At 50.9% G+C, this 27784-nt stretch overlaps 1 protein-coding gene across 10 annotated transcripts in view; it reads left to right on the forward strand.

Annotated features, from left to right (window-relative positions):
- The window catches only part of Wnk2 (WNK lysine deficient protein kinase 2), a 114127-nt gene that overhangs the window by 73689 nt on the left and 12654 nt on the right, over nucleotides 1-27784 (forward strand). For 3 of the 10 annotated variants that reach the window (XM_052728368.1, XM_052728361.1, XM_052728367.1), the window contains exons 13-26: nucleotides 110-403; nucleotides 836-885; nucleotides 1752-1920; nucleotides 1988-2104; nucleotides 6488-6658; nucleotides 6769-6814; nucleotides 7404-7523; nucleotides 16431-17251; nucleotides 17711-17786; nucleotides 19551-19639; nucleotides 19730-20412; nucleotides 23150-23364; nucleotides 24381-24551; nucleotides 25332-25430. In XM_052728368.1, coding sequence (XP_052584328.1) covers nucleotides 110-403; nucleotides 836-885; nucleotides 1752-1920; nucleotides 1988-2104; nucleotides 6488-6658; nucleotides 6769-6814; nucleotides 7404-7523; nucleotides 16431-17251; nucleotides 17711-17786; nucleotides 19551-19639; nucleotides 19730-20412; nucleotides 23150-23364; nucleotides 24381-24551; nucleotides 25332-25430 — 3121 coding nt within the window. The remainder of the gene's footprint in view (nucleotides 1-109; nucleotides 404-835; nucleotides 886-1751; nucleotides 1921-1987; nucleotides 2105-6487; nucleotides 6659-6768; nucleotides 6815-7403; nucleotides 7524-16430; nucleotides 17252-17710; nucleotides 17787-19550; nucleotides 19640-19729; nucleotides 20413-23149; nucleotides 23365-24380; nucleotides 24552-25331; nucleotides 25431-27784) is intronic. The other 7 variants (XM_052728365.1, XM_052728366.1, XM_052728370.1 and 4 more) reach the window with 5 other exon arrangements.

Below are 27784 nucleotides of genomic sequence, written 5' to 3' on the forward strand. Positions count from 1 at the left end.
GAGACATTCCTTATCCTCCCAAATCTGTGTGCTCACTGACGTAACTGGGCACAGCCTCCGCCACTGCTCCCTGGTACCCAGCCTGCCTTCTCGTCCCTTGTGCCCCCAGGTCCTGCTGGGCCACCCTCCTCCGTACACTGCGGATGTCGCTGCTCCAGTCTCTGCTGTGTCCCTGCCGCCTGCTGTCCTTTCCCCTCCTCTGCCAGATGCTCTGCTGCCTACTGCCCCCGAGCTCCTGCCCAAGCTCCCCAGCTCCCTGGCCCCCACAGTGGCTGCAGCCTCTCAGAGCGTGCCCACCCAGACCTCTACGCTACTCCCGCCAACAAACCCACCTCTGCCCACTGGGCCTGCAGTCGCTGGTCCCTGCCCTGCTGTCCAGCTCACGGTGGAAGTGACTCAAGAGGTGTGTGCCCTTGTTCCCTGCTCAAGCCAGCTGGGGGCTCGGCTCTAGGGGTGAAGGAGGCACAGTGTACTCTGGGACAGCTACTCCAAGCCGCTCTGCCTCTCAGTCTCCACTGGCCCACATCAGGAGGGAGAGCATGAGTTTCAGAAATGGGTTTTCCTCAGAGAGTATGTACAGGGCACTCACAAACCCTGTGTGTCCTTTTAGAGGAATGATCAAAGTAGGTTAGCAATTTGTGGAAAGAAGCAACCCTGGGTTTCAGGAATCTGCTTGCCTCTAAGCCTTTCAAGATCATCCCGCCACACACTGGGCCCTGTGTGGAGAGAGCCTCAGAGGAGGTGGGGAGGCAGCTGCATGCTGTGTCTGGCCTCACCAAGGGGAGGTAGGTCAGCACAATGTAACCCTGTTCTTTTACTCTGGTTTTTATTTTAGGAGCAGGCCTCGCAAGACAAGCCCCCTGGTCCCCCACAGAGCTGTGAGAGGTACTGCTCTGCTTTGCCCTCAGGATGGGTGGGGGGCGCAGGCTTGGGAGCCAGCTTGGCCCAGCCCAGCACTGCTTGGTGCTTTCACTCAGATCCTGCCCCAGTTTGCCAGGGCGCTAGCTACCAGGACTTTTAACAGGCGTTGCCCCCCTTTTCCAGATCAGACCCAATAGTGGCTCAGGACCCATCTTTCTGGTCTTTGTTAATCCAGGATGAATCTTGGTTGTTGTCAGCCCCTGCTGGACATTGGATTCTGGCACTAGTCCTTGTCAGTCCAGGTTGAGTTCTGGTTGTTGTTGGTCCCTGCTGAGCTGTGGGTCCTGACACTAATCCTTGTGCTGAGGACATTCCAGAAGGGGAAAGCATTAGGCAGAGTCTCAGTGGCCTCATGTATGCCTAGACCCAGGTGTTTAGGTTTCTCCTCCTGTGCTCTGGGATGGTAGTGTCGTTCTTATTGAGGTGGGTATGGGAGGTAGCTGTGGATCCCATCATCCCGGAAGACTGGATGTTGTGTATGCAGGAAGCTCAGCAGACTCCACAGTCCTCACAGCAGCTTAGAGTTTCTGATGTCTTGTTTGCTCAGATGGGGAAAATGAGGCATGCAGACCCATTACAGAAGCAAAAGGCCTAGAGAACCATGATCATACAGCCCACCACTGGGAAGCTGGCACTTCTCTTGGGCCCATGGGTGGTTCAGGATGGGTACTGGAGGAAGAGAGCTCTCGGGATCCCCTTGCAAGCTGGGTGCTATCTCTGTAGGCCACAACTTTAGCCACTTAAAGTTTTAAAGCCCCAAGGCTGGACTGATTAGAGTGGATTTTCTGCTGATCCAGGTATGCTGTTAACATTCTCGGTTTTTCTCTCAGCTTTGGAGGTTCCGATGTTACCTCTGGAAGAGACCTGAGTGATAGCTGTGAAGGCACCTTTGGAGGGGGCAGGCTGGAGGGTAGGGCTGCCCGGAAACACCACCGTAGGTCCACTCGTGCGCGCTCCCGGCAGGAGAGGGCCAGCCGGCCTCGGCTCACTATTCTGAATGTGAGTGGCTGTGGTTTGGGGCACATGGGTGTAAAGTCCTCTGCAATCTGATCATGACTTCCTGCAGGTGTGTAACACGGGGGACAAGATGGTGGAGTGTCAGCTGGAAACGCATAACCATAAGATGGTGACCTTCAAGTTTGACCTTGATGGGGATGCTCCTGATGAGATTGCCACATACATGGTAAGGCTGGGTCAGGGGATGAGGCCACCTCCTTGAGGTCCTTAGACTCTTGTAGGAGTTAACATGAGTTCAATGGAGGTGTTTGGGGGCCTAACAGCTGTCCCCAGAGCTGTGGGTATCCAGGTAGAAGAATATCAGCTTCCTGCAGGTGGTTTCTGTGAGCTCTTCCCCAGGCTCCTGTGTGAGGACAATTCAGGGATGTTAGCCATACCTCTTCCTGTCCTTTAGAAGAATAGGAGGAATTTGCCAGGTGACCTGGATAAGCAAATGGAAACTGCGTCCCAGCGTTTAAGGTCCTGCGGTCCCTAGAGTTATCTGTCAGCCTCCCTGGCTTCTGAAAGTACAGACCCAAGCCCTGTCTGTACTCCTTCCCTGGCCCCTGTACCTTTGCCAGCACCTCCACTTGCAGCCAACCCTCCCTGCCGGAGAGAGCCCACTGGGAGCCCCTTTTTAACCGCAGACTTCTTTAGATTACTTGCCTATGTTACCAGAAAATACTGCTCTGTCGCCAGCACTTAGCCCTACTAGAAGTGGAGAACTTGGATCTCAAACTGTCTATGAAAGTGCAGAAGACATTGACTGGCAGGATGGACTCACCCATCTTACAGGCTGCAAGAATATAGTATAGAGATTCCACTGTCTATTAAAGCTATACCTTGAAATTTCAAGGTATTTTTCTAGAGGAAGCCATCTATCATGGAATATTTGGTGTTATTTAGCTTTTAATATTTCAGCTGTCTTCTGCTATGAAATTCTTGTAGGCCCATACACTGCTAGACCGTATTGGCAAACAATGTAAGCTTTTCAGACTAATCTTCTAGAGCCTGGGAGACAAGCAGGCTGTAGATGCATAGCTTTGTTTCTTGTGCAAATGAAGCTCAGACTGTCCCTTGCCTTCCGGCCTACTAGCATTGCAGAGCCATTGACTGACAATAGGACTTTTGCCTTCCGAACATGTGGGATGTAAACTGGCCCCATCTGATTGAGAGTTGTATGTGGGTAGTCACGGCTGCTCTTGTTAAGATGTTATGTTATATGATTGTTATGCTTGGAGGAAAGCATTCCACAACATATGTACTTTGTGTTATTTATGCATGTGTGCACGTTGGGTGTGTAGACTGTAAGACAACTTTAGGTGCCATTCCTTAGGCACCTCCTCAAGAGTGGAATTACAAGGATGCCACCACATATGATATATTTTTTTCTTTTTCTGTGTGAGTCCTGGGTATCAAATTCAAGTCTTTGTACTTGCAGGGCAAAAACGTTTCTAGACTGAGGTATAGAAGCACAATAATAATGCAAAAAATGCCCATGAAGTGGTCCCCCAGCCTGTGTCTGCCATGCTGCCCACTTACCCTGTTTCTGCAGTTCCCCTTCTTGCTCTCACAGCACAGTGATTAGGAATTCTGTGTCCACATGTTCCTGTCCACTTGTTTTCAGTAGCTTGTTCTGTGTGTGTGTGTGTGTGTGTGTGTGTGCATGAATGCATGTATGTGTGTGTTCATCTTCTCCAGCACCACACATGAAAGGCCCCTGCACAGTTTCTCTGTCAGTTGTTATCTTGTTGAGCTTTGCAAACTTGCATCTTTTTAGTCTTAGGTCCCCGGATGCCCTGACCCTCTCTCTTCTCATTCTATTGTGAACTGTGGAGAGGATTGAATCACACATTTTAAAGCCAAGTTATCTGAAAGCTTTTCCCCAACTAAGCAGGATGTAAGTGCACAGACAGTCCATATGCAGTCCCTGCTTCCTGATGGTGCTCTGCCTTGTTCCCTGTTCCTGCGTCGGGGTGGGAGGCACCAGGAGGCTCCAGGGAAGCATAGGTGTAGATGGTGGATAGGGTGCTGTGTTAGGTACTTGTCTCCAGGGAAGCACAGGTGTAGATGGTGGCTAGGGTGCTGTGTTAGGTACTTGTCTCCAGGGAAGCACAGGTGTAGATGGTGGGTAGGGTGCTGTGTTAGGTACTTGTCTCCAGGGAAGCACAGGTGTAGATGGTGGGTAGGGTGCTGTGTTAGGTACTTGTCTCCAGGGAAGCACAGGTGTAGATGGTGGATAGGGTGCTGTGTTAGGTACTTGTCTCCAGGGAAGCACAGGTGTAGATGGTGGGTAGGGTGCTGTGTTAGGTACTTGTCTCCAGGGAAGCACAGGTATAGATGGTGGATAGGGTGCTGTGTTAGGTACTTGTCTCCAGGGAAGCACAGGTGTAGATGGTGGATAGGGTGCTGTGTTAGGTACTTGTCTCCAGGGAAGCACAGGTGTAGATGGTGGATAGGGTGCTGTGTTAGGTACTTGTCTCCAGGAAAGCACAGGTGTAGATGGTGGATAGGGTGCTGTGCTAGGTACGTGTCTCACTGCTGTGACAGATGCCTGATAACAGTAAGGAAGACGTGTTTAGCTCACGACATGGTGTTGAAGGCCATGGCAACAGGAGCTGCTCACACTGCACCACAGTCAGGAAGCAGAGAGAGAGGAATGCTGGTGCCCAGCTACCTTTTTCCTTTGCATGCAGTCTGGGACTCTAGTCCACGAACGTGCCCCCCACATTTATGATGAATCTTCCACCTCAGTAAGCCTAAGGTAGGAACTCGATCATACATGTGCCCAGAGGTTTGTCTCCTAGGCAATTCCAAGTCCTTTGATTTCGGTAATATTAATCTTCACAGGTTTTTTTCAGACAAGCATTGCCCCATCTGGGACCATCTTACTGCTTGAGGGATGCTCCATTGCTTGGGTCATGGGCTCAGGGAAACCAGATGTTTGAATTAACTTGGCTTTGATTTAAATTTATACTTGAACCCTGAAATTTTAGTTTTTTCTCTGTTTTATTTTTAAATTTATTTTTGATCTCTTTAATTTCTTTTGAAAAAGAAGAAACATATACCTATCAGGAAGCTGTAGGAGCTTGTGTTCCGTTTTGCACAGATTTAGAACACTCCATATGGTCTTGCATGCCTCTGCCCGTGTCACACACCTTGGGTGCTCTGACTCCTCTGCACTCTGCCTCGGGCAGCCTCAGCCTCGCCTGGGAGAGTGGCCATGCTTCAGGGGTGTTGCCTAGGTGGCTGGGAGAATTCTGCACCTCAGCTATCTCCTTGTAGCAGCTACAGGGCCACCCACAGAGGGCGGATGGTCCAGGCCTGTGTGAAGCTACACACATGTATGGATGGGAAGAAAATGCTGTGGCTAGAAAGGGCAGAGATACTGGAGAGCCCTGGGAAAGAGGAAGCTGACTTCTCTTCTGGAGCTCTTTGTACCAGGAGGGGCAAATCATGCCGAATCTGCCTGGGGTAGCCAAGACACAGTGGGCCAAGGCCACCCACAGGAACATTAAGGACAGTGGCTGTATTCTGGTGAGCCCAGCCCAGAGGCCCTGATATCCAGGCTATGGTGCCTTCCAGTCTCCCCCACACCCCAGGCCTGGGCTGCTTTTGTCCCCACTGCTGGGTGAAGGGTGGAAGACAGTCATTCCACAAGAGCTCCTTGGCCATGAGGAGCCAGCCAGTGGAGGCAGTATAGATAGAACCGTGGGTTCCTGGCCTCAGTCCTGGCCTGCCGCGAGGATACTTTCTGACATGAGTGGATGCTGCACAGCCCTGTGCTCGGCTGCCAAGGTCCAAGACTGTTATTTGGAGAGATGGTGGTGCTGTTCTTAGTGGGACAGCAGCAAGGCTAGGACCAGACATCTACCTAGAGCGTCAGTTCAGCTGAGCCCAGCTTGGCCAACTTGACAAGAGCTGTCTGGACTTAGCATTTAGAAGAGTCGTGTGGCTATAGGGCAAGAGCTCTGTGAAGATGACTTGTGAAGAAGGTCAGTCGGAAAGATTTCTGGGGAACCAGTCACAGTGGTGCACGCCTTTAATCTCAGCACTTGGGAGACAGAGGCAGGGTATCTATGTGAGTTAGAGGCTAGCCTGGTGTATGTTGTGAGTTCCAGGACAGCCAAGGCTACTCAGTGAGACCCTGTCTTAAATAATTAATAATAATAATAATTATTATTATTCTAGGGAAATAGGTGTGGCTCCTTGTCTAGTGCTGTGTCCCAATTAGGCCCTCAACACTAGAACCAGGACTAGTGCACCTATCTTTCTTGGAGATTGTTGGGCTAGCCTGGGGTTCCATGACCAGCTCTTGCTCTAGGAAAGCAGTGCCACATGGGACTATCTGGTTGTGTGGGGTAGCATTTTCAGCCTCAACTGCATTCCTGTGTCTCTGGGGCCGTCAGTTTTCTCCCTTGGCTGTTCAGCTCTGACCAGGGGACACAGCCTTTGTCATGCCTTCCCTTGGGACCTAGGGCAGGATAGAGGTATGTATATCCCCGATAGAGTCCCCATGCAGTCATGGTCTATGGAAGGTTGTCACCAGCAGTCCCATGTCCCTTTGCAGGTAGAGCATGACTTCATCCTGCCCGCCGAGCGAGAGACATTCATCGAACAGATGAAGGATGTCATGGACAAGGCGGAAGACATGCTCAGTGAGGACACAGATGCTGATCATGGCTCTGACACAGGGACCAGCCCTCCACACCCGGGTACCTGTGGTCTGGCCACGGGGGAGGTGAGAGCCCAGGTCCCCAGGGCATGCTGGTAGATGCAGCAGGCAGGAGGCTCAGGAGTAAGCTCTCAGTGAGCATGGCTGCTGACCTGCAATCCATTTCCCTCATGCAGGAGAACGGACAGTCCCAAGCCAACGCCCCTGTCTATCAGCAGAATGGTAAGCCTGTCCCGGCAGCTGTACCTGCAGAGTAGCCAGCCTTAGGGAAGAACCTTTCCCCGCGCCCTCTGTGCTCTAAAGCAGGCATTTGACTGAAGGTCCCTGTTGAGCATAGCAGCAAAGACTTTGGCCACTGCACCGGAAGGATTGTGGGAGTGGTAATGAGGCGCTCTCAGCTGGTAATGGCTACCCTGTCCCAGCAGCCACCAACTACTAGCTGCCATCACTTCCTTCAAGGCTGGTGCTACAGGCACCCCAAGAACTGAATCAGGCTCTTCCGAGAGTCTGCAGCTGCCAGTGAGGCTCCCTGAGCTGAGTCCCCACCCTGTGCCCTTCTGGTCGAGAGGAGCAGATGGAAGCCCTTTCCTAAGGCCTCCTTATCAAGGGGCCTGGAGGGCCGCCTGAGTCATGGAGTGAAGCTGTTCAGGATTATAAGTGAGAGCTGAATCCCCTGCCCACTCCTTCTGGAGGAGCCTCCAGAGGTGGAATGCACTTCCTAGAGCTTGTCATGGGGTCTGGTACAGTAGTAGGGTCCCTGGCCTAGAAGTACTGGCTCCCTCTCAGCACCTCTTTATGCTCTGTTTCTCAGTCTTGCACACGGGAAAGAGGTGGTTTATCATCTGTCCAGTGGCTGAACACCCAGCAACAGACACTTCTGAGTCATCACCCCCACTTCCTCTAAGCTCCTTACAGCCAGAAGCCAGCCAAGGTAGGAGTACACAGAGCCCAGACCCCCTTCTGTGGCAACCTAGAAGCTCCCGTCCATGCAGGCCTGTCCTAGGATGCGTTGGGTAACCGGCATCATGCAAGGGACTGCTGGCACTCCATACTGTCCCTCCAAAGGGCAGCTGACGGGGCCACGTTACCCTTTCTCCCTGTTTTCTCCTGGATCAGCCACCAGACAGCATGTACTTGAGCTGGCCGTATTATCTTCACCACTCAGGTGATTGTGTGCTGATGGGCTCTGGCCCTTCCTACTCAGTACTACCTAGTGATCCTCCTGCCTGTCTTTGTCACCTTGCAGTACACCCACGGTGAACAGGCTCTCTGAACCTTGCTTTGCATGGGGAGGTGGGATTCTGAGAAGACCTCATTCTCAATTGTCACGTGGATAATGGTGCTATTCTTCTGCTCCTGAGGCTGCTTGCACCTATCCCCACAGATGTCTGTAAACTTACCCTTCAGCACTGTTGGTTAAGTCTTGATTTTTATGATACTTAGAAGGATGAACTGTCACGAGGCGGATAAATTTCCGTGTGTCATCGGGTAGAAGGACTGTGGAGTGCCACAGTGCGGTATGTCATTAATGAATAGAGATGTGGGGCTAAGTACGGAGTTAAATCCTCACCCTTATCTACATGCTGAGTGATCCTGGAAACTATTTATAGCAAGTTTGTATATGGTGGGGGTCTTGAATGGAGAAGTGGGTGACAGATGTGTTCATTTGAATTAACTATCCACAAAGGAGGACCAAAAAACTTGATGAATTATGAAAATTACACTTTAGCCAGGCAGTGGTGCTGCATGTTTTTAATTCCAGCACTCAGGAGGCAGAGGCAGGTGGATCTCTGTTAGTTCGAGGCCAGCCAGATCTACAGAGCGAGATCCAGGACAGGGACCAAAACTACACAGAGAAACCTTGTCTCGAAAAACCAAAAAAAAAGAAAGAAAGAAACAAAGAAAGAAAGAAACAAAGAAAGAAAGAAACAAAGAAAGAAAATTACACTTTAAAGGCACTGGAAATCTGAAGACAGTGGAAATGTATCAGACCCTAGTTAGTAGGGAACAGAAGCCAGATACAAGACCAGTCTTGGCCCCTTTGCCATTGAGAGCATCTCCCATCCTACAGGGGTGTCTGAGAAAGTCTGCAACTGTCACACTGTAGAGAGAAGAGGTCTAAAGTGCAGGCACTCTGTGTGGCCCTGCTGCAGCTGTGTCTCAGTGAGGGCACGGCCTGCTGAAAGAGGCAGGCCCGCAGAGAGGAACTCCATGGGGCAGCAGCAAGTTATGGGGGCCTGCAGCCAGCTGAACCTCGAGAGCGCTAGAGCTACAGGAGCACACACCTGAAGCCTGCTGATTTTCTTACGTTCTCTGCTGCCTGGCCCTCTTGGAGCAGTCATAATGTTGGCTGGTTTCTGACCAGTGGTTCAGAGCAGGAAGTCCAAGGGAACCAAGAATATCACAAAGGCACAAAATGGGGGAGACTTGGAATGTAGTCTCACTAGGCTGAACACTTTGATGCACCCTCAGCTGGTGTGTGTATGTGTGCGGGTGGCACCCCAATTAGCATATAAAACTGGGAACTAAGCTAAGGGATAAACCCCACCTAGTTTCCTGACTGGCCTCTAAGTGACTGTACCAGTTTCAAATAGATTAGTCCTGCATAAGTGTTGAAAATCGAACCAACTTGTAACCATGGCCCATGGAAAGCAGTCTGCCATTTGCAGGTTACTACCCCTGGTCATGTTGGCCATCTGCTAAAGCAAGAAATACCAGCATTCACCATAGCAGCCAAAAAACTTTAAGGTTTCATATGTTATTCAAGATATTGAGGATAGAACCAAAATTACTTGGCGAGTAGAAACCTAGGAAATGTCAGCTTCATGGAAAAAGCCAACCTAACCAGTAACAAGGTGACACAGATATTGGATGATCCAGAAGCTCAAAGCAGCCATTATAAATGTGTCTGGACAATCACAAACATTCTTGAAATAAATCTTAAGGAGAAGGTGTCAGTGAAAAACAGACACAGAGAAGAAACAAATGCATGCAAGTTTTAGCGCTAAAAATTAAAATATCCAAATTATCTGACTGGAACACAGGGAAGAAAAGTAGGGTAAAGTAGCAGAGTTTCCAGAACCTGCCGAAGCCTCTGACATGCCAGAGTTCAGGAGAGGAAAACGTACAGAAAAAAGATGTAGAGAAATTAATGCTGAAGCACCTCTGAGATTGGCCAGGGGCGGAACCTGGGTCCTCAGGAAGCTAAGCAAACTCCAAGCAGGTGAGACTGGAGAACACCGTGCCTGAACACGGCATTGGTCTACTGGAAACTAAAAAGGAAAAGGTGAAGGCAGCCAGCAGAATGATGTGTCGCCTAAAGGAAGGGGATATCCACATGGCTGCAGGTTTCTCAGCAGAAGCCATGATGTCCAGAAGCACCCCGACAGCATTTGAAAGGTGGTGAATGGAAAGACTGATGACCAAGCTCTGTCTTGGGAGAAAATGCCCCTTAGAAACAGAGATACACTGTTGCCATTCTCAATTAAGATGGCTAAGAGAATTTGCTGTCAGTGCACCTACTTTGCAAAATTCAGGATCTTCAGACAGAAGGGAGACAATCCCAGTAGTACCATCAGGACAAAGGAAGAACAACAGTGAGTGTGTGTGTGTGTGTGTGTGTGTGTGTGTGTAACAGACCATTCTCCTCTTGAGTCCTTTGAAACGTGGCAGTTGAAATTTCAGACCCATAACAGCAGATGAGCTGTCCACATATGTAGATATGCAACACAGCTGCAGGAAGGCAGGCGAAGTGAGCTTGTGTTTGTAAGGCTTCCGGGTTCCAGCTGAAGGGCTCTGAGTGGAGTGTGTGTTCCAACCAAGCCTAAGAAGATTGCAGAGTTGACGGTGTGCTTTGGAATTCCTAGCATGACCATTAAAAGAATTGTTCAAAAAGGTATACTCAGAATCCTAATAGATAAAATCAAATAGCCTAAAAGAAAGAGAGGAAAGAGAAAATGAAGATTAAAAAAGTAATCTTAAAAAACAGAAGGGAAGGAAATCCCTAGGAAACAACAGAATGATAGACTTTACACAGGTAAAATACCATGTCTCGATGAAATGACACAGATGATGAAAATGGGGTAAGAAACCCACAACTTGAATTAGATAGATGTGTCTACGAGAAACTTAAATAGTATATTAGGTAAACAGATGGGTGAGGGCTGGGGAGATGGTTAGGAGTGGTGAAGAGCACTTGCTGCTCTTGCAGAGGACTTAGGCTGAGTCCCCAACACCACGCAGTGGCTCACGACTGCCTGTAACTTCACTTCCAGGAGATCCAACACCCTTGTTTGGCCTTCACAGGCACCAGGCGGCATGTCGAGGTTCACATCTATGTTACATGTGGGCAAACTCTCATATACATAAACTTTTTTTTTTTTTTTTTAAAGAAAGTGTGTAAGCTGGGCGGTGGTGGCGCACGCCTTTAATCCCAGCACTTGGGAGGCAGAGCCAGGTGGATCTCTGTGAGTTCGAGGCCAGCCTGGGCTACAGAGCGAGATCCAGAACAGGCACCAAAACTACACAGAGAAACCCTGTCTCGAAAAACAAAACAACAACAACAACAAAAGGTCATGTTGCACATTCACTAAAGGATCGCTTTCCAAAAGCACATTGAGAGCCCTAAACATGAGTGCATCTGGTAACAGAACTTCAAACCTAACAGAACTAAGTCTGGTGTGGTGGCACAAGCCTGCTGCTGTCCTAGCTCTGGGAGTCTGAGGCAGGAGACCACCCGTTTGAAGCCAGCAACCCTACTTCAAAAAAATAATCAAAATAATAAAATCTTACAGGGAAAAATCCACCAGAACTAAAAGCAGAAGCAGACGATCTGCAACTGTGTCGAGGCCTCCACACCTCTCTCAGGAAGAGAACAACCAGCCATGTTAGCCAGCTTGACCTACTTGACGTTTGTAGATCATTCTGCATGGACGGATTGCACTCTTTCTCAGACATGTAGAGCAATTACCCTGAGTTACAAAAAGAAACCCAACATGAAAAAAGTGGACATTGTACTGATTACAATCTCTGATAGAATATAACTAAGAGTTGAGTGACAGGTCATGGTATCCACAGTGAGAAAAAAAAAAATAGTCCTAGGAGAGTCAGGACATTTTTGAATGAACGCAAGAATGTAGCATTAAATTTTGTGAGATGTGCTAAAGTTATAAGGAAATATTATAGCACTAAAAAGTTAACACAACCTTCTACCTTGAAAAATGAGGGCAGTGAACACAGAATAAATCCAAAGACAGCGAAACCAGGAGAATAAAGAGCAGAAGTCAATGAATGACATTTAAAATGAACAAATAGGTAAAACAGATAAAACCAATGAAGCCAGAAACTGGTTCTTTGGCCGGGGGGTGGGGGGGGTGGGGGGGTGGGGTGGACCAGTAAAGTTTTAAACCTCTAGTAAAACTGACATAAAAAGACATAAGATATCAATCTCAGGACTGAAAGAAACATAAAGGATAAAGGGCACTGTTGGAGATAATGAGCAAGCCTGCAGATGTCGACCAAATAGCTTAAATGAAAGGGACTAGTTAATTCTGCAAAATCCACAAACTGCTAAAACTCACCTACTATGGAAAAGATATACCACCCCAGATCTGTTAGAAAGAGAGAATCAATAGGTCAAATTTCCCTCAAAGGATTCTCAAGCCCAGGCAAACTCCACACACACTAACAAGATCTAACACCAGTTCTGTAAAATCTCTTCAAGAAATGCAAAAGGGAATAATAACCCCAGGTCACTGAGCAGGCCAATGTCAGCCTCATTTCTTTTACAAACTTGAGAAATGATTCCTGCTTTCAGCCTGGGTAGTCTTTACAATGAGGATGTTGATTAATGGCTCATTCATAGACTAAAAAGTGAACCTTACATCATACACACCAAAAAAAATTAATAAATCAAATATAAAATAATTTTTATGTTCAATATTTTTACTTGCAAGTTTATTTAATTTAAAATTTTAAAAATCTATAAAGTGCAAAATTGTGTAATTTTTAGAAAAAAGCAGAGGAAAATTTCTCCAGGATTTCTTAGCTCAGTGCTTGCCTAGCATGCAAACAGCCCTGGGTTCAACCTCCAGGACTACATGCACCAGGGAGGTGTGGGGATGCTTCCTGTAATCCTCAGCCTGCAGAAACAATGGAATGAGAAGTTCAAGGTCATCCTCAGCTACATAATGAGTTCAAGGCCAGCCTGAGACCCCATCTCAAAAGAAGGAGGAGGAGGAGAGGAAGAGGAAGAGAAAGAAGGAGAGAGAGAGAGAGAGAGAGAGAGAGAGAGAGAGAGAGAGAGAGAGAGAGAGCAGACATTGTCAAAATTAAAACCTTTTACTCTTAATGAGGAAACACACAAACCAGAGAGAAGATACCAGCAGCGCATACAACCAGCAATGATTCCCACCCAGCAGACATGAGGAGCTCTTACAGAGGAAAAGGCAAACCAGAGCAGCTCAGTTGATGGGCAGATATGTCATAGGAGATGCTGCATGGCTCGTGTTGAGAAGGCAGTCACATTAGTTACATGAAAATACAGTTCAAAACTACACAAAGGGCCGGGTGGTGGTGGTGTATGCCTTCAATCCCAGCACTTGGGAGGCAGAGCCAGGTGGATCTCCATGAGTTCGAGGCCAGCCTGGACTACTGAGCAAGATCCAGAACAGGCACCAAAACTACACAGAGAAACCCTGTCTTCGGCGGGGAAAAACCTACACAAAGGATGTTGTTAACAAAAGACAAGACCAGTGCGATGACTCAGTGGGTAACGTGCTTGACATCAAGCCCAGTGACCCCAGTTAGATCCTGGACCTGGAAGGAGAAAACTGACTTCTGTAAGTTTCCTCTGACTTCCATGCTCGGGCCATCGCATGTGTGTGTGCTTGCATACAAATATAAAAACAAAACATAAAGACAAAGTTTTGGCAAGGATGTGGAGAAATGGGAAGCCATCTGTACAATTGGCGAGAATGTAAATTGGTACAGATATTATAGGAAGCAGCATGTGTAGTAGACTATTTTAAGGTGTATTACTTGTGTTCATATTGCATTTGTTTATCTTTGTGAAGCTGTGTTACTGTGCCTGTCTAAAACACCTTGATGGTCTAATAAAGAGTGGAATGGCCAATAGCCAGGCAGAAGAAAGGATAGGTGGGACTGACAGGCAGAGAGAATAAATAGAAAGAGAACTCTGGGAAGAGGGATTGGAGATCTAAGATCAAGGAGCCAGAGAAGGAGGATGACTCCAGGGGCCAGCCACCCAGCTACACTGCAAGCCAGGAAGTAAGAATAAGATTTACAGAAGTTAAGAGAACAGGAAAAGCCCAGAAGCAAAAGATAAATTGGATAGTTTAAGATAAGGAAAGCTGACTAGAAACTAAGCCAAGATAAGGCCGGGCACTCATAATTAAGAATAAGCCTCCGTGTGTGAATTTATTTGGGAACTGGGTGTCCGGCTCCCAAAAAAGAGCCAAAAAGAGTAAAAATCCCCAACAACAAGCATACAGGTTCCTCAAGAAGTCAAAAGCAGAACTGTTCCATGATGTAGCAGCCCCATATCTGGACATGTTTCAAGTGAATTGAAAGCAAATTCTGGGGGAAATGTCTGCTCTTCCATGTTCATGCAACATCATTTGCAGTGGTCAAAGACGTGGAAACAAATGGAATGTCAGCAGATGATTGGATAAAGAGAAATGTTTCTACCTAGTAGACTGCCATTGAGACATTAAAAAGGAAATCCTGCCAGTGGCAGCAGCATGAATGTGCCTGAGGGTGTTATGTTGAATGAAATAAGCCATTCACAGAAGCACAAGTACCATGCAACTCTACTTGTGGGAGGTGTCTGTATAGTCAGAATCAGAGCAGAGTGGAGATTGACAGGACAAACTGTGGCTGTGCAGCAGGTCTGAGGTTTCTTTCAGTTTTGCAAGCTAGTACCGTGCTATGTATTGGAGCCTTTAAAAGGGTTTGTTTCATGTTAAGTGTTACCATAATCAGAAGTAAGGCCTTTACCACTCTCCCAGGGAGGAGAGAAGGAAGGCTCATGAGCATTCACAAATTGCCATAGGAGAGACACCATCCCTCACCTTGGAGGTGGCTTACCAACCTCTGTTGAAGCCAGAGGCTCTCTATGGCCAGCAGCATCTCTGGGTGTGCACCTAGGGCACCTCTGTACCACCATCTATGGATAGAAGAACATTCCAAACCTCGGACACACGTATGCTCTTTAGAAGACACGCCAGTGCCATCAAGACAACAGGAGGGAGAACTTGTCAGTTATTGACCTGTGGTGGGGCAGGGATGGAGGATCTGCATGGGTCTGGGCACAGGAGAAGGGCTTTGGATGCTGGTAACCAGCCTACTCCTACTGCTTTTTTATGGTTTTCGTTGCACGCACGTGTGTGTGTGTGTGTGTGTGTGTGTGTGTGTGTGTGTGTGTGTGTGTGTGTAAGAGACTCTGTGTAGGTATGGAGTTTACATGTGTCCATGTGGGAGTCTACATGTGTCCATGTGTAGAGGCTGGAGGTTGATGCTCGGAGTCTTCCTAGGTTGCTTTTTTTCTTTTTTAAGGCATCCATCTTATTTTTGAGAAAAGGTCTCTCATAGAACCTGGAACTTCCCAGTTTGGCTAGGCTGGTTGTCCAGTGAGCTCCAGAAATCTACCTGTCCCCCCACATACACCCCCAGTGCTGGGATTATAGGCACATGCCACCATGCTTGGCTTCTGGGTAGATGCTGGGGGTCTAAACTCAGGTGCTTGCATAGCCGGCACTTTACCCATGGAGCCAGCTCCTCAGCCTTAGTCTTGCACATTGTGTCCCTGTCTGTAAAAGAGCACAGGGCTTCTGTTTAGAAAGCGAGAAATGGCAAGCTCCAAACTCATATGGGTTTGAGACATACCACACCCTGTGCCCTCCCTTCGATTCCCATCACAGTCCCTATGACTGCCTTTAGGGCCTTGGGTGCTCTAGCAGGACACTGTTGGACTTGGTCTTCATGTGATCCCCCGTAGGCGGAGTTTTTGTCAGGACCACTGGCTCCAGAATAAACGCACAGAGACTTAATATTAATTATAAATGCTCAGCCCATAGCTCAGGCTTATTACTAAGTAGCTCTTACAATTTAAATTAACCCATTTCTATTAATCTATGTACTGCCATATGGCTCGTGGCTTTACCTGTTCTCCAGCATGTGTTGCTCCTCCTGCATCTCCTAGAGACCTCCCAGACCCTGCCCTCCTTCTTCCCAGCATTCTCTCTGCCCTGAAAATGCTGCCTGCTTATTGGCCAATCAGCTTTTTATTAACAATGAGAGCAGTACATATTTACAGTGTACAAAGGTTGTTCCACAGCATTTCCCCAGCTCCTTCACTCCCAGGATTCTTTGCCGATTCTATGCTCTGAACGTACCAAACATTGGGCATCTGATGGATTGGAAGGTTCTGGGTTCCAACTTGCTCTGGGGCAAGATTGTAAATGTAACTCACTGCTTCACTCAGCGCTTTGTAAATTCATGTTCAAGTTTTGTCCAGCATGGACAAACAGTGTGGACAGATAGGTGGAAGAGAGAAGGCCATTCCTGAGAAGATCTACAGCCAGATGGTAGGAAAGGGATGGTATAGAACACCATAGCCTACTCTACAGGAACAGAGGTTCATAGGTGAGAGCTCATGGCAGGGCTCAGCACGGGACTGAGTGGCAGACTGGAACGTGGCCTCTTGGAGGAATAAAGATGAGTTTGTGGGAGCCCCAGCCAGGTAGTCAGTGCAGCCAGGGAAGGACTGGTTGAAGAGGGTCAGGGTAAGTGATGCCAATCATTCCCTTTTTTCTTCTAGACCCAGCGCCCTATCCAGACCAGCTGTCCTTGAAGGACAAACCTAGTTTCCCAGCTGCTCAGCAGCTCCTGAGCCAGGCAGGCTCCAGCAACCCTCCTGGTGGAGCATCAGCCCCCTTGGCCCCGTCTTCCCCTCCTGTGACTACCGTGATCCCGGCAGCACCAGCCACCAGCACCGTGCCAGAGTCAGCATCAGGGACTGCCGTGCAGGCAGGGGGTCCAGGGACCCATCAAGGACCAGCCAGTATCCATGAGACCCACCAGCCACTGGTCGAGACTCACCATACCCAGTGTGCTACCCAGCCCCTCAGCACTGGCCAAGGACCTTGCACCCCAGCTCCAGAAGCCTCTCGCTGCTCCACAGGTCTGGGGGAGCCCATCTCAACCAGGGAGGTCAGCACTATAGGGGAGCCCCTGCCTGCTTCAGTGCCAGAGCCCAGCCCCCCCATTGGGGCCACGCAGCCTGTACCGGGTCAGCCACCACCCCCACCGCCCAACACAGTGGGAACTATCAGCCTGGCAACTCCCCAGCTCCCCAGTCCCCCCCTGGGGCCTACTGCTCCCCCACCACCACCCTCAGCCTTGGAATCAGATGGGGAAGGGCCACCCCCTAGGGTAGGCTTCGTGGACAACACCATCAAGAGCCTGGATGAGAAACTGCGGACTCTGCTCTATCAGGAGCACGTGCCCACCTCCTCAGCCTCGGCTGGGACTCCCATGGAGGCAAGCGATAGAGACTTCACCTTGGAGCCCCTGCGAGGAGACCTGCCCTCAGCTTTGAGTGACAGGACCCCAAGCCTCACCCAGCAGGCCCAGCCCTCAGTGAGTAGCTTGACTCAACCCAATACACCCTCACTGGCTATGGCTGGAGGTGGGCAGGCATCCTAGCTATGCAGGTCCTGGTTGGCTCTTGGTGGCACACCTGTGGTGTGTGGTGCCGGGCGCGACTCAGCTCATTTGTTCATATGGAAGAGGCAGGGCAGGCCAGGGACAGTTCCACCCATAGCAGGGTCACAGATAAGCGGTTTAGGGTTTAGTTACTAAGATGCTGATAAGCCAACCGGGTGGTGTTGGCGCATGCCTTTAATCCCAGCATTCGGGAGGCAGAGCCAGGCCAGGCGGATCTCTGTGAGTTCGAGGCCAGCCTGGTCTACAGAGTGAGATCCAGGACAGGCACCAAAACTACACAGAGAAACCCTGTCTCGGGGGGGGGGGGGGGGGGGGGGGGGGGAGGGAAGAAGATAATAATAAGTCAATTCTTCATTTTTTTTCTTCTTCCAGTTGGAAAAGTCAGAAACGGCCCCTGCAGGATGGGCCCTGGCCCAGCGGGAACAGGGTGCGTCTTCTCCAATGACAGGTAACACTCTGCAGGTGCCACAGTACTCCTGGAGCCCAGAGCCTTTGCACGCTCGTGCTTTCGGAGATGAAGCAGCCCACAGACAGACCTGCTCTCTCAATCCAAAGAGGCCTGTCTGGGAACGTGAAGGCTAGAGTAAGGGGATGGGGGAGAGAGTGTCTCAGACCCCACTGCTTTCCTCGGTTGCCCCTAGCAGCTGTGCACCTCAGGAGGACTCTTGCTTAGGTTCATGGGTTCCTGTGGTCTATGCAGAGGTCAGAGGTTAACTTGCAGCAACTGGTTCCCTCCTTCCTTCGTGAGGATCTTGGGGATTAAACTTAACTCGTCAGCTTGGTGGCAAGTGTCTTAACCCTCTGAACTATCTCACCAGCCCTTTTCTCTTTTGAGATAGCTGTGTAGCCCAGGCTAGCCTTGAACTTGCATTGATCCCTGCCTCAGCCTTCCGAGTTGCTGAGATCACGTGGTTCTTGGATTGTTACCAAACATTTGAGTTTTCACCCTAGGGGTCTGGTCTACCTTCTAAGGTGCCGGGCTTCCTCAGCTGGACTTCTTAAGGGTTGGCAAGGTAAGGGTTGCTCTCAGTAGCCGGTGGCTCTCAGGTCTAAGCTGCAGTCAGGGGCAGTCCAGCTCCACCTGGTGGACCCAAGCCGCCGCTGAGTTGGTTCCTGGGATAGTGCTTCTACAGGTCAGAGGCAGCTTCTGTTACCCTTAACCCAGTGCCAGCCTCGAGCTGAGGTCAGCATCCCAGATCCTATAGAAGAGGTAATGGAGCCTCTGTGTCCTATAAGGGGTGTTACCCGCAATCACAAATCCACACGCTTCTCAGAGTTCAGAAGCCATGGTAGGCAGTAGAGGGATTGTTCCAGAAGGCTGACTCATGATCCAGGTCCAAACAGGTAAACTTTGTAACAGGCACAGAAATAGAAGGAATGTAGTTGGTGGTGAGCCCCTGTCACTGGAGTATGCAAAGTGAGGAAAGGGTTAAGTGTTGCTTATAAGTTGGGGACATGTAATAGAGACTGGAATCAGGTCTCCCCAGGAAGGTGAGGTTCCTATATAGAGGATACAAAGCACACTTGTGTGAGTCCATGTGTCCATTTGTGTTCTATCTTGCTGTGTGGTGGCTCCCCAGTCTCCCTGGAGGCTTAATTAGCATCTTCGCACCCCACCCCCACCCCCATAGCATATGGCCTAACTCTGGCCCCATCCTGCCTGTGACCTTACTGTGAAAGGATCTGTGCTCACACACACTTTTCCCTGGGCTTTTCTCCATGGCTCTTCATAGCAACCCAAGGAAGCTTGCCAGAAACATTGTGCTGTCCCACTCTGAATACAGAGCACCAGAGGAGTGGTGTGTGTGTGTGTGTGTGTGTGTGTGTGTGTGTGTGTGTGTGTGTGTGTGTGTGTGTGTGTGTGTGTACGTGTACACACATGGGTAGCAGGCATTCCCTAGGTCCACAGACGTAGGCCTGGGATCTGTTTACTGTGTCCTCTGAGATCTGGAAACGGTTTCAGCCACCAAAGTACAGAGTGCCCAAAGCAAGACTGTTCCAACACCCCTTCCCTTCCCCAGGATTGTGGATGTCTTCCAGGGTGTGATGTCCCCGAGATAGGGCACCACAGTGCCTTCTCAGTCTCCAGAGCCCCTGGAATGTCACCCCTCCCTGCCCCGCAGCCACTCCCCCCACCTCGTGGGCCTCTGGGCTGTGAGCCATTCTTTACTATTCTCTCTCCAGCCTCAGTAATGCTGTCATGTTCCTACAGCAGAGTCATCTTCCAGCAACACCCTGGGCTGTGACAGTGACACAGGGCAGGTGGCCTCAGACTCCCCCCCAGCACCCAGTGTCCCCCAGGTAAAGGTGACTTAACACACTCGCCAGAGGGGGCAGGGGTTTCTAACCACAGCTGGTTCTCATAGACTGTTCGCTTCATCCTTCCCTCAGGATGCCCCTGTTTCTTCCCTCCCTACTACACACGTGGATCCCAAAGATCAGAACAGGAGTGTTCCCAGAGAAGCCTTGGTTGCACCCGTGCAGAGTTGCCCGGGGACCTTCACAGAGGGTAGCCCAGCCCAGATGCGTGGCGCTCGGGTCTCCGGGTCCCCTCATAAGCGGCCAGGGCAGCAGGACGGCAGTTCTCCAGCCAAAACCGTGGGCCGCTTCTCTGTGGTCAGCACACAAGACGAGTGGACTCTGGCGTCGCCTCACAGCCTGCGGTACTCTGCCCCACCTGATGTCTACCTGGATGAGATCCCCTCCAGCCCTGATGTGAAGCTGGTTGTGCGGCGGGTACAGACAGCCTCCTCCATCGAGGTTGGCGTTGAGGAGCCTGCCTCCAGTGACTCTGGGGATGAGTGCCCGAGGAGGAGGCCTCAGGTGCAGAAGCAATCCTCTCTGCCGGGTAGTGGTGGTGTGGCAAGTGACTTTGTGAAGAAGGCCACTGCCTTCCTGCACAGGTCTTCAAGGGCGGGCTCGCTGGGCCCTGAGACACCCAGCAGGGCAGGTGTGAAGGTCCCTACCATCAGCATCACCTCCTTCCACTCCCAGTCATCCTACATCAGCAGCGACAATGACTCAGAGTTTGAGGACGCAGACATAAGGAAGGAGCTGCGAAGTCTGCGGGAAAAGTACGTTGCGTGGCTCACCTGGCCAGGTGGGCGGGGGGCGCTGACCTGGATAGCGTGAGGGGCGCAGCTCTCTTGACCAGTATGTAATGATGAGGCTCACCATTATCGGGGGCAAGGCTCGTCTGGCCAGAGTGGAGCTCACCCAACCAGCATCTGGAGGGGTTGGCGGCCCCAGGCCGACATGGTTGGGGCGGGCTCATCTAGCCAGGCTGGGCCTGGTGAATAACGTTGGACGGAGTTTAGGTTCTGGCCATGAAGTGTCCGCTGGTGGGTGTTAATCCGAGCAATGGGACAGTGAAGAGACCTTTTTACTTCTACCCTCCAAACTGAGGAAAGAGGCCCCATCTAGAATCTCTTTGCACTGGGCCAACCACTCTCTGCCACCTGCATGATTTCTGGCTCCTCTGGGTGGCATATCACCCCTCCTTCCTCTGTCACCTCTGGGAGGACATGCTAGGGGTCAGGAAATCTATACCTTCTTGAGCCTTTCCTTCCTCCCCTCCTTCCCTCACTATTGATCTGCCTGTCTCTCCCTGTCTCAGAATGACTCTGACACTGTTTCTCTGCTTGCCTCTCACCCAGAGAGTACTCATTCTGCCCCTCTGTGCTCAGGGATCACTAGCGCCATAAGCTGTCCTTTGGGGCGGGAGGGTGGAGTTTAATGGGGGAGCTCCTGTGGTGTGGCCCCTGAGACCCCACCAGTGGCTGAGGAGCAGAGGTTTGTTGCAACTGTCTGAATGAGCTCAGGAACTACAGGTACCCTGAGAGGAGGAGACAGTGAGACTGCAAAGTTTCTGCAAGATTGTGTGGAGGGCAGGGCATGAAGACTGCCAGTCTTGGGGCTCTTGGCAAGGTAGTCCCAAGTGACCATGGTGGAACTTCTGTTGAGGTGAGAAAGTGGAGGAATGGACACCACCTGAGGCCTCAGAACGGAGCTGTGCTCAGATCCTGAAGAAGGGGTCATGTCCACCGACGCAAGCAGCCCCACAGGCAGCCAGCATTCCTCTGGAAATACTGCTGTGTCTCTGTGGATTTGCAGGGGGAAAATCACTTCCACTTGGTCTTTATTGATTGGTTTGTGTGGTAATGGTCATGTGTGTGCGCGCACTGGTACGTGTCAGTGTGCAGGTCTGCACACACACCTTTCTTTGTGTATGCAAAGGAAGAGCTCAGAGAGGCCAAAATCAGGTGTCTTGATCACTTCCCACCTTAGCATTTCACTGAACCTGGGGACTGTTTGTTTGGACTGCCTGGCCACCAAGCCATGGGAATCCTCCTGCCTCTGCCTCCCCAGTGCTGGGATTACAGGTATGCTAGCCACCCAAACACATGTCCTCATGCTTGCATGGCAGGCATTTTACTGACTAGGTCTTTGATATTTTATTTTTATTTGTGCGTGGGGTTTTTTGTTATTGTTGTTGTTTTTGTTTGTTTGTTTTTGAGCTAAAGTCTTTTTTAAAAAAATTAGAGAGCTGCCGGGTGTGGTGGTGCACGCCTTTAATCCCAGCACTCGGGAGGCAGAGCCAGGTGGATCTCTGTGAGTTCGAGGCCAGCCTGGTCTCCAAAGGGAGTTCCAGGAAAGGCGCAAAGCTACACAGAGAAACCCTGTCTCGAAAAAACAAAAAACAACAACAACAACAAAAAATTAGAGAGCTAGGTTTACCACCTCTCCTACAATTCCAGTACTCTGGAGGCAGAGCTAGGAGGATTGCAGCAAGTTCAAGGCTAGCCTAGGCTGCATATTGAGCCCCAGGCCAGCCAGGAGTACATAGAAAAGCCCTGTCTTAAAACACAAAATTGGGCATCACTGAAGATACAGGAGAGAGGTTAGAACTTCTCATTTTCAACTGTTTCCCCAACACAAGAGATGGAAGAAATAGTCTGGGCCCCGTGTTGGAGTGGTACCAGGCCTGCTAAGAGCAGTGAGGTTCAGCTCCTACCACTGCAGAAGAATAGCAGGGAGGTGGCAAGTGAGACCATCGGGCCCAGCGGGGGGGGGGGGGGGGGGGGGGGGGGGGGGGCACTGCATCCTTCCCTCGAGCTGTCCTAGAGACTGCCCACACCAGCTGTCTACCCGCCTTCACCTGCATCATAACCAGCACTGTAGCCCTCCCTCCATGGTAGCCCCAGGGGAACTATACGCCAACCACAAGTCTCACGTGGTGCCGTCCCTTCTCTACCTGCTCCGCAGTTGCCTTGCATGGAGGAAATAACACACCTAGCCCTAATAACAGAGGTAGGCCAGCTGTGCCTGGTGCCACACACCTATAATCCAAGCACTTGGGAGGTAGAGGCAGGAGAATCAGGAGTCCAAGCTTGTCTTTGGTTACATAGCAAATTTGAGGCCAGCCTTGCGTACAGGAGACTAAGAAAGAGAGAGAGAGAGAGAGAGAGAGAGAGAGAGAGAGAGAGAGAGAGAGAGAGAGAGAGAGAGAGAGAGAAAGGAAGGTAGTTTTGGTTCCAGGCATCTACTAATTTACTCTATCTGCTCTGAATCCTAGGGTTTTAATTGCAAGCAGAAGTATAGGTGAGGAATAATGTTTGCTTCCTTGGCTATTGAGACAATTTAGTAGTCATGATTCCGGATGTCTGAAAACTGTGTCCTTCACCTTGTTCTCACCTGGCTTAGATAGTGCCGTTGCAAGCCTGCAGACAGGTAGCATCCCCCGTGCCCGCACAGCCCAGCCTTTCCCCGCAGGGGAAGCCCACCCGCCCTGCCTCCTCTCTTCTGCTCCAGGCACCTGAAGGAAATCTCTGAGCTACAGAGCCAACAGAAGCAGGAGATTGAAGCCCTGTACCGCCGCTTGGGCAAGCCACTCCCTCCCAACGTGGGGTTCTTCCACACGGCTCCTCCCATGGGCCGCAGGAGAAAAACCAGCAAGAGCAAATTGAAGGCTGGCAAGCTGCTGAACCCCCTGGTGCAACAGCTCAAGGTCGTGGCCTCCAGCACAGGTCTGCTGCTTCTAGGGGAGGGCTGTACCTGGACTGAGGAGGGAGGGTACTGGGGGGGACCCCAAGTTAGCCTGAGAGGCTAGCTCTGACTTGCTGCAGTATCTCCAAACCTGCAAGAGTGTGTGGGGTGTTTTTTTTTTTTTTTCCTGGACCCCCTTTTGCTGGAACTGGGAGTCTCTGCAAGCCCAGAGAAACCTCAGGCCTCCACACTAGTGCCAGACGGAAAGGCCTGTGTGAGAACAGGGGCTGCTCGGAGCTAGGCCTTAGCCCCATGTGGAAGGAAGGAGCCACTCCTGGGCCACATTGCACCTAGGAAGCCCCAGGGCACTCCATCCCTGCTCCTCCATGCAGGATACAGCCTGGGATGGATAGAAGTAACTGCTTCCTCTGGCCCTGCCACCCAGGCACGCAGTACTTCTGCTCACTGGGTGTCAGGTGGCTGCTGCCTTTGTGGGCAGGGAGAGGATGGGTTATTCTCCAGGCCTGGCAGTAGCGGTACCCAGTCCCTGGTGCCGCAGAGGCCAGGCACCAGTCAGCACCCTTTGCATGCCGGGGTACCTTTGAGGCTTCCCGAGCTGTGCTGCAGGGTGTGCTCTGAGCGGGGGAGGATCCATAAACCCCAGTCTCCAAATGTGACAGATGGGAAGGCATTAGTGAATTACCTGCAGGCACTCCCTAATTGTGAGCCACCTGCACAAGTGATAGAAACCCAGTGCCAATCCTAAAGCTAAGGGAGGCTCTGCAGTGACTCACAGAAAGGCTGCTTTGAGCCCACGTCCATTACCTACCACTTACTTGCAGAGCATAGGTCTGGCATGCCACTGGGATTTAGTAAAGGGGGACACTTTGATTGGCCCCAGCACTTTAGACCAGGATCTTGTCTGTACTGGTTTTCTTAAGGAGACTCAACTTCCTCAAGGTCAGCCAGCAGAGAATAGGAAGCCAACCCAGCCACACCCTTCCCTGCCCATTGGCGCCTCATGGTGCCTGTCACCTCTTCTCCCCCCCTCGCCCAGGTCATTTGTCTGACTCCAGCAGAGGCCCTCCCACTAAGGACCCTGCCCACGCCAGCACGCCCCCGGGCACCAAGGCAGTTCAGACCCAGCAGCCCTGCTCCGTCCGGGCCTCCCTGTCCACAGACATCTGCTCCGGTTTAGCCAGTGATGGAGGCGGAGCGCGTGGCCAAGGTGATTTCCAGCTTGCCTGTCTCCAAGCATGTGCCAGCCACGTAGGGCCTCAGTGGTGTCCCAGGAGCACGCCTGTGTGTGTGTAGAGGGGGCCAGAGCTACAGCTAAGGCTGCTAAGCAGCTTTATAAAAAACAATCAAAAAAGGACAAGAATGTAAAGGTGTAGTCTTTGGATACAAAGAATGGAATTGTCCCGCCATGTAAGCGGCTCAGAGGCAGGTGATGGGTTTGCTAAGGTGGACCTCAGGAAGTGGCCGGGACCAGGAGGGATCAGCCCGATGACTGGGGAGGGAACGGGGCCTGGCATCTTGCTGTGTTCTGCGATGCCCGTTCCTAGGCCCTGGCTACCCTGCCCTGCCCGCTTCCCACAGCAGAGCCAGACGGTGGTAAACACCGGGTCCTTCCAAAGTCCACGGGACGGCTAGGGGACAAGGGCTCTGCTCTCAGGCTGGGATGTCTGCTCATCACTGCCGTGGACGGCAGCAGCTGCTCGATAAGGCGCTTTCCTGTCCTCACCATCTCTGTCCAGAGAAATCATGGTGACTAATAAAGGTGCCCCACCTGCCCCACCCATCCTCCTCCGGGCCGCTTCTCTTCTGCTCCTACTGTTGCCTCCTCCCATTCTGTGGTCAGTGGCTTTGGTGCTTGGGCTGGGCTAGATGGAGCCGTGGATGTTAAGTTACGAGGCTGGTGTGGCTGTTGGTGTGGAGGAGGAGGAATCGCAGCAACCTGTACTTGATAAGTGTCTCTCTGTTTTCTTCCCTTTATATTCATTTGCAGGCTGGACGGTTTACCACCCAACGTCTGAGAGAGGGGCCTATAAGTCTAGTAGCAAGCCTCGTGCTCGATTCCTCAGTGGACCCGTATCTGTGTCCATCTGTCTGTATTTGTTCTTTTGTATTTTCCCACCTCCTGGCCCTTGGTTTCTCCCCTCCCTGCCCTGTCTTCATTACCTCTCATACATGTCATAGGATGCCACTCCAACCCCTTGAAGTCACCTCCTCCATGTCAAAAGGTGGACCCCACAAGCCTTTCCCACTGCACACAGTGTCCATAGTCACCCAGCTACAGACAGCTGTGTGCATGCTCTTGGCTGTGCCCAGGCACCAAAATCATGCGCAACAGCATCCCTACCTCTTCCATGGCCCCTCCACCCCACGTATGCCAGGGCATTCTGCACCCTTACATCACCTCATTTCTTTTCTTTTCTTTGGATGTTGGACGTAGTTTTCTTTTCTGTTGCAATTGTGGCCAGTATACATGTCTGCTGTCTCCCAGTTTCAATGACAACAAAAAGACAACCCCAACCTTCTCCAGATACCCAGTGTGTTACACACGTACCTGGACTCCTACAACATGCATGTAGCAGACTGATAACAGCCCTAATGTCCCTGGAGGGTGTGACTTCTGTGTGTAGAGCCAAAGCCAAGCACCCAGCCCCATCTCCACCCTCTCTCCCATTCCCTGCATGTGGAGATCCTAAGAATATGCTTCAGGGGTGTCGGGGATATAAATCAGTGGCACAGCACTTGCCTAGCATGCAAAAGAAAGGCCCCACCCAAGTCCCATCCCCTGAACTTCAAAACAAAGAGCTTGCTCCAGCTAGGGCTTCCTGGCCCTCTTACCCCACCGTGCAGGGAGGGCTAGTCCCCTCTGCCATCTCTCCTTACCCTCTGCTCATTCAAAACAATGAATAGATACTTGCCCCATTCCACATAGCTCTTGCATTGGAGCCTGCTTCCTGCCTGGGTCCCTGTTCTTTCCCACCCAGCTGGGGCACTCCGCTCCGTAAGTCTTCAGCTGACCCATGTGACGCGAGGGATGAAGCCAGTGAGACAGTTCCTCCAACTTCTACCAGACTCAAACCCAGTGCCAGCCTCCCTCACACCCTGGGACATGTTTCTAGTGCCCACGAATGCTCACTTGCTGGGACCAACTCACCCTGGTGTGATTTGTTTTTAACCCTCACAATGATTGGCAAATCAATCCAAAGTTGTGGAGCTTTTAGGTTTTTGTCTTTTTAACTGAAAAAAAAAAAAATAGAGTTTTTTGACAATTGGATTGGAGATGCTGGTTTGGGGCACATGACTTTTTGCTTGTACAATAAAGATACATTGTGCTTGTGGGGACCCAGAGACCATGTCTGTGGTAGGTGACCATTGCCATTCCCTACTCCCTGCATCAGAGGCCCACGGTGGGTCATCCTTCTCCAGGTGGATGGATCAAGGGCACATGGCTATGTGGAAGTGCCAGGGGCTTCCCAGCATCTTCTTGTCTGTTCAGTAGTCTGCCCACTTGGGGCACAGTGACATCTGGCTTGCAGTGCGTCTCTCTAGCTTCTGGTCAGTTACTGAGTTGAGTATGAGAAGGGCTAGGAGGGCTCCCTTTGTGCGTCCCTCACATCTTTGCAGCAAGCAGAGTCTGTTCCCATCCACCAGCCTCATTCTGGCCCCTGCTTGCCTGATGCCTCTCCTGGCTGTACCTGGTGGGCACACAACTCACATGAGGATGGTCACTAGGTGTGACAGCACTTGGAACTCTGGGTATGTCCTGTCCCCAGGCCAGAGCGCATGGCAGTTTGTCACAGTGATCACAGCCATGTCTCTGAGAGCAACTTCTCTATTTCAGGTCTTGTTCATAACGGTGTCCGTTGGTTTTACTGTGAGTTACTGGCCTGAGATTTAAAACAAACAAACAAAAAACAGTGGGGAGAGGGGACCAGAAGGATGGACCATCTGAGCAGGCTTGGCCAAGTAGTTTGAGGTGTGGTACTGCTTGCACATGGATTGCTGGTCCACAGCCTGACCGATCAAGGCAGGCTGGACTGGCTCAGCATTCTGTCACCCCTATATGTTCTCAAGTAGCTGCCAGGCAGAGCTTAGGTGAACCCCTACTCTGGTACCTCTCACTGTGGTACAGAGTAGGTAGGGAGAGTCTTGGGCCAGCTCACTCTGGGGAAAGGAAGCCCCAAAGGTCCTTTTATCCTGCATGCTGCTGGTCTCTGAACTTTAGGGATCTAGGCTTCTCGTTGAGACGTCCATTTGTATGTCTGTGTGCTGGTTTCTGGGTAAACTGCAGAGCGTCCTCAAGAGAAGATGTGAGGCCTGTGAGAATTGAGCGGTGGGGGTAGGGGTGGGGGATCAGTGCTTCCTGAACGTAAAAGGGCAAATGATGGAAGGATGAGCCTGGTCAAGAGGCTGAGAGAAGAGAAGGGCTTTGGGGGCAGAGCACGC

This window comes from Peromyscus californicus, unplaced genomic scaffold, assembly GCF_007827085.1.
Source record: "Peromyscus californicus insignis strain IS unplaced genomic scaffold, ASM782708v3 Scaffold_8__1_contigs__length_139910024, whole genome shotgun sequence".
In the NCBI taxonomy this organism is placed as follows: domain Eukaryota; kingdom Metazoa; phylum Chordata; class Mammalia; order Rodentia; family Cricetidae; genus Peromyscus; species Peromyscus californicus.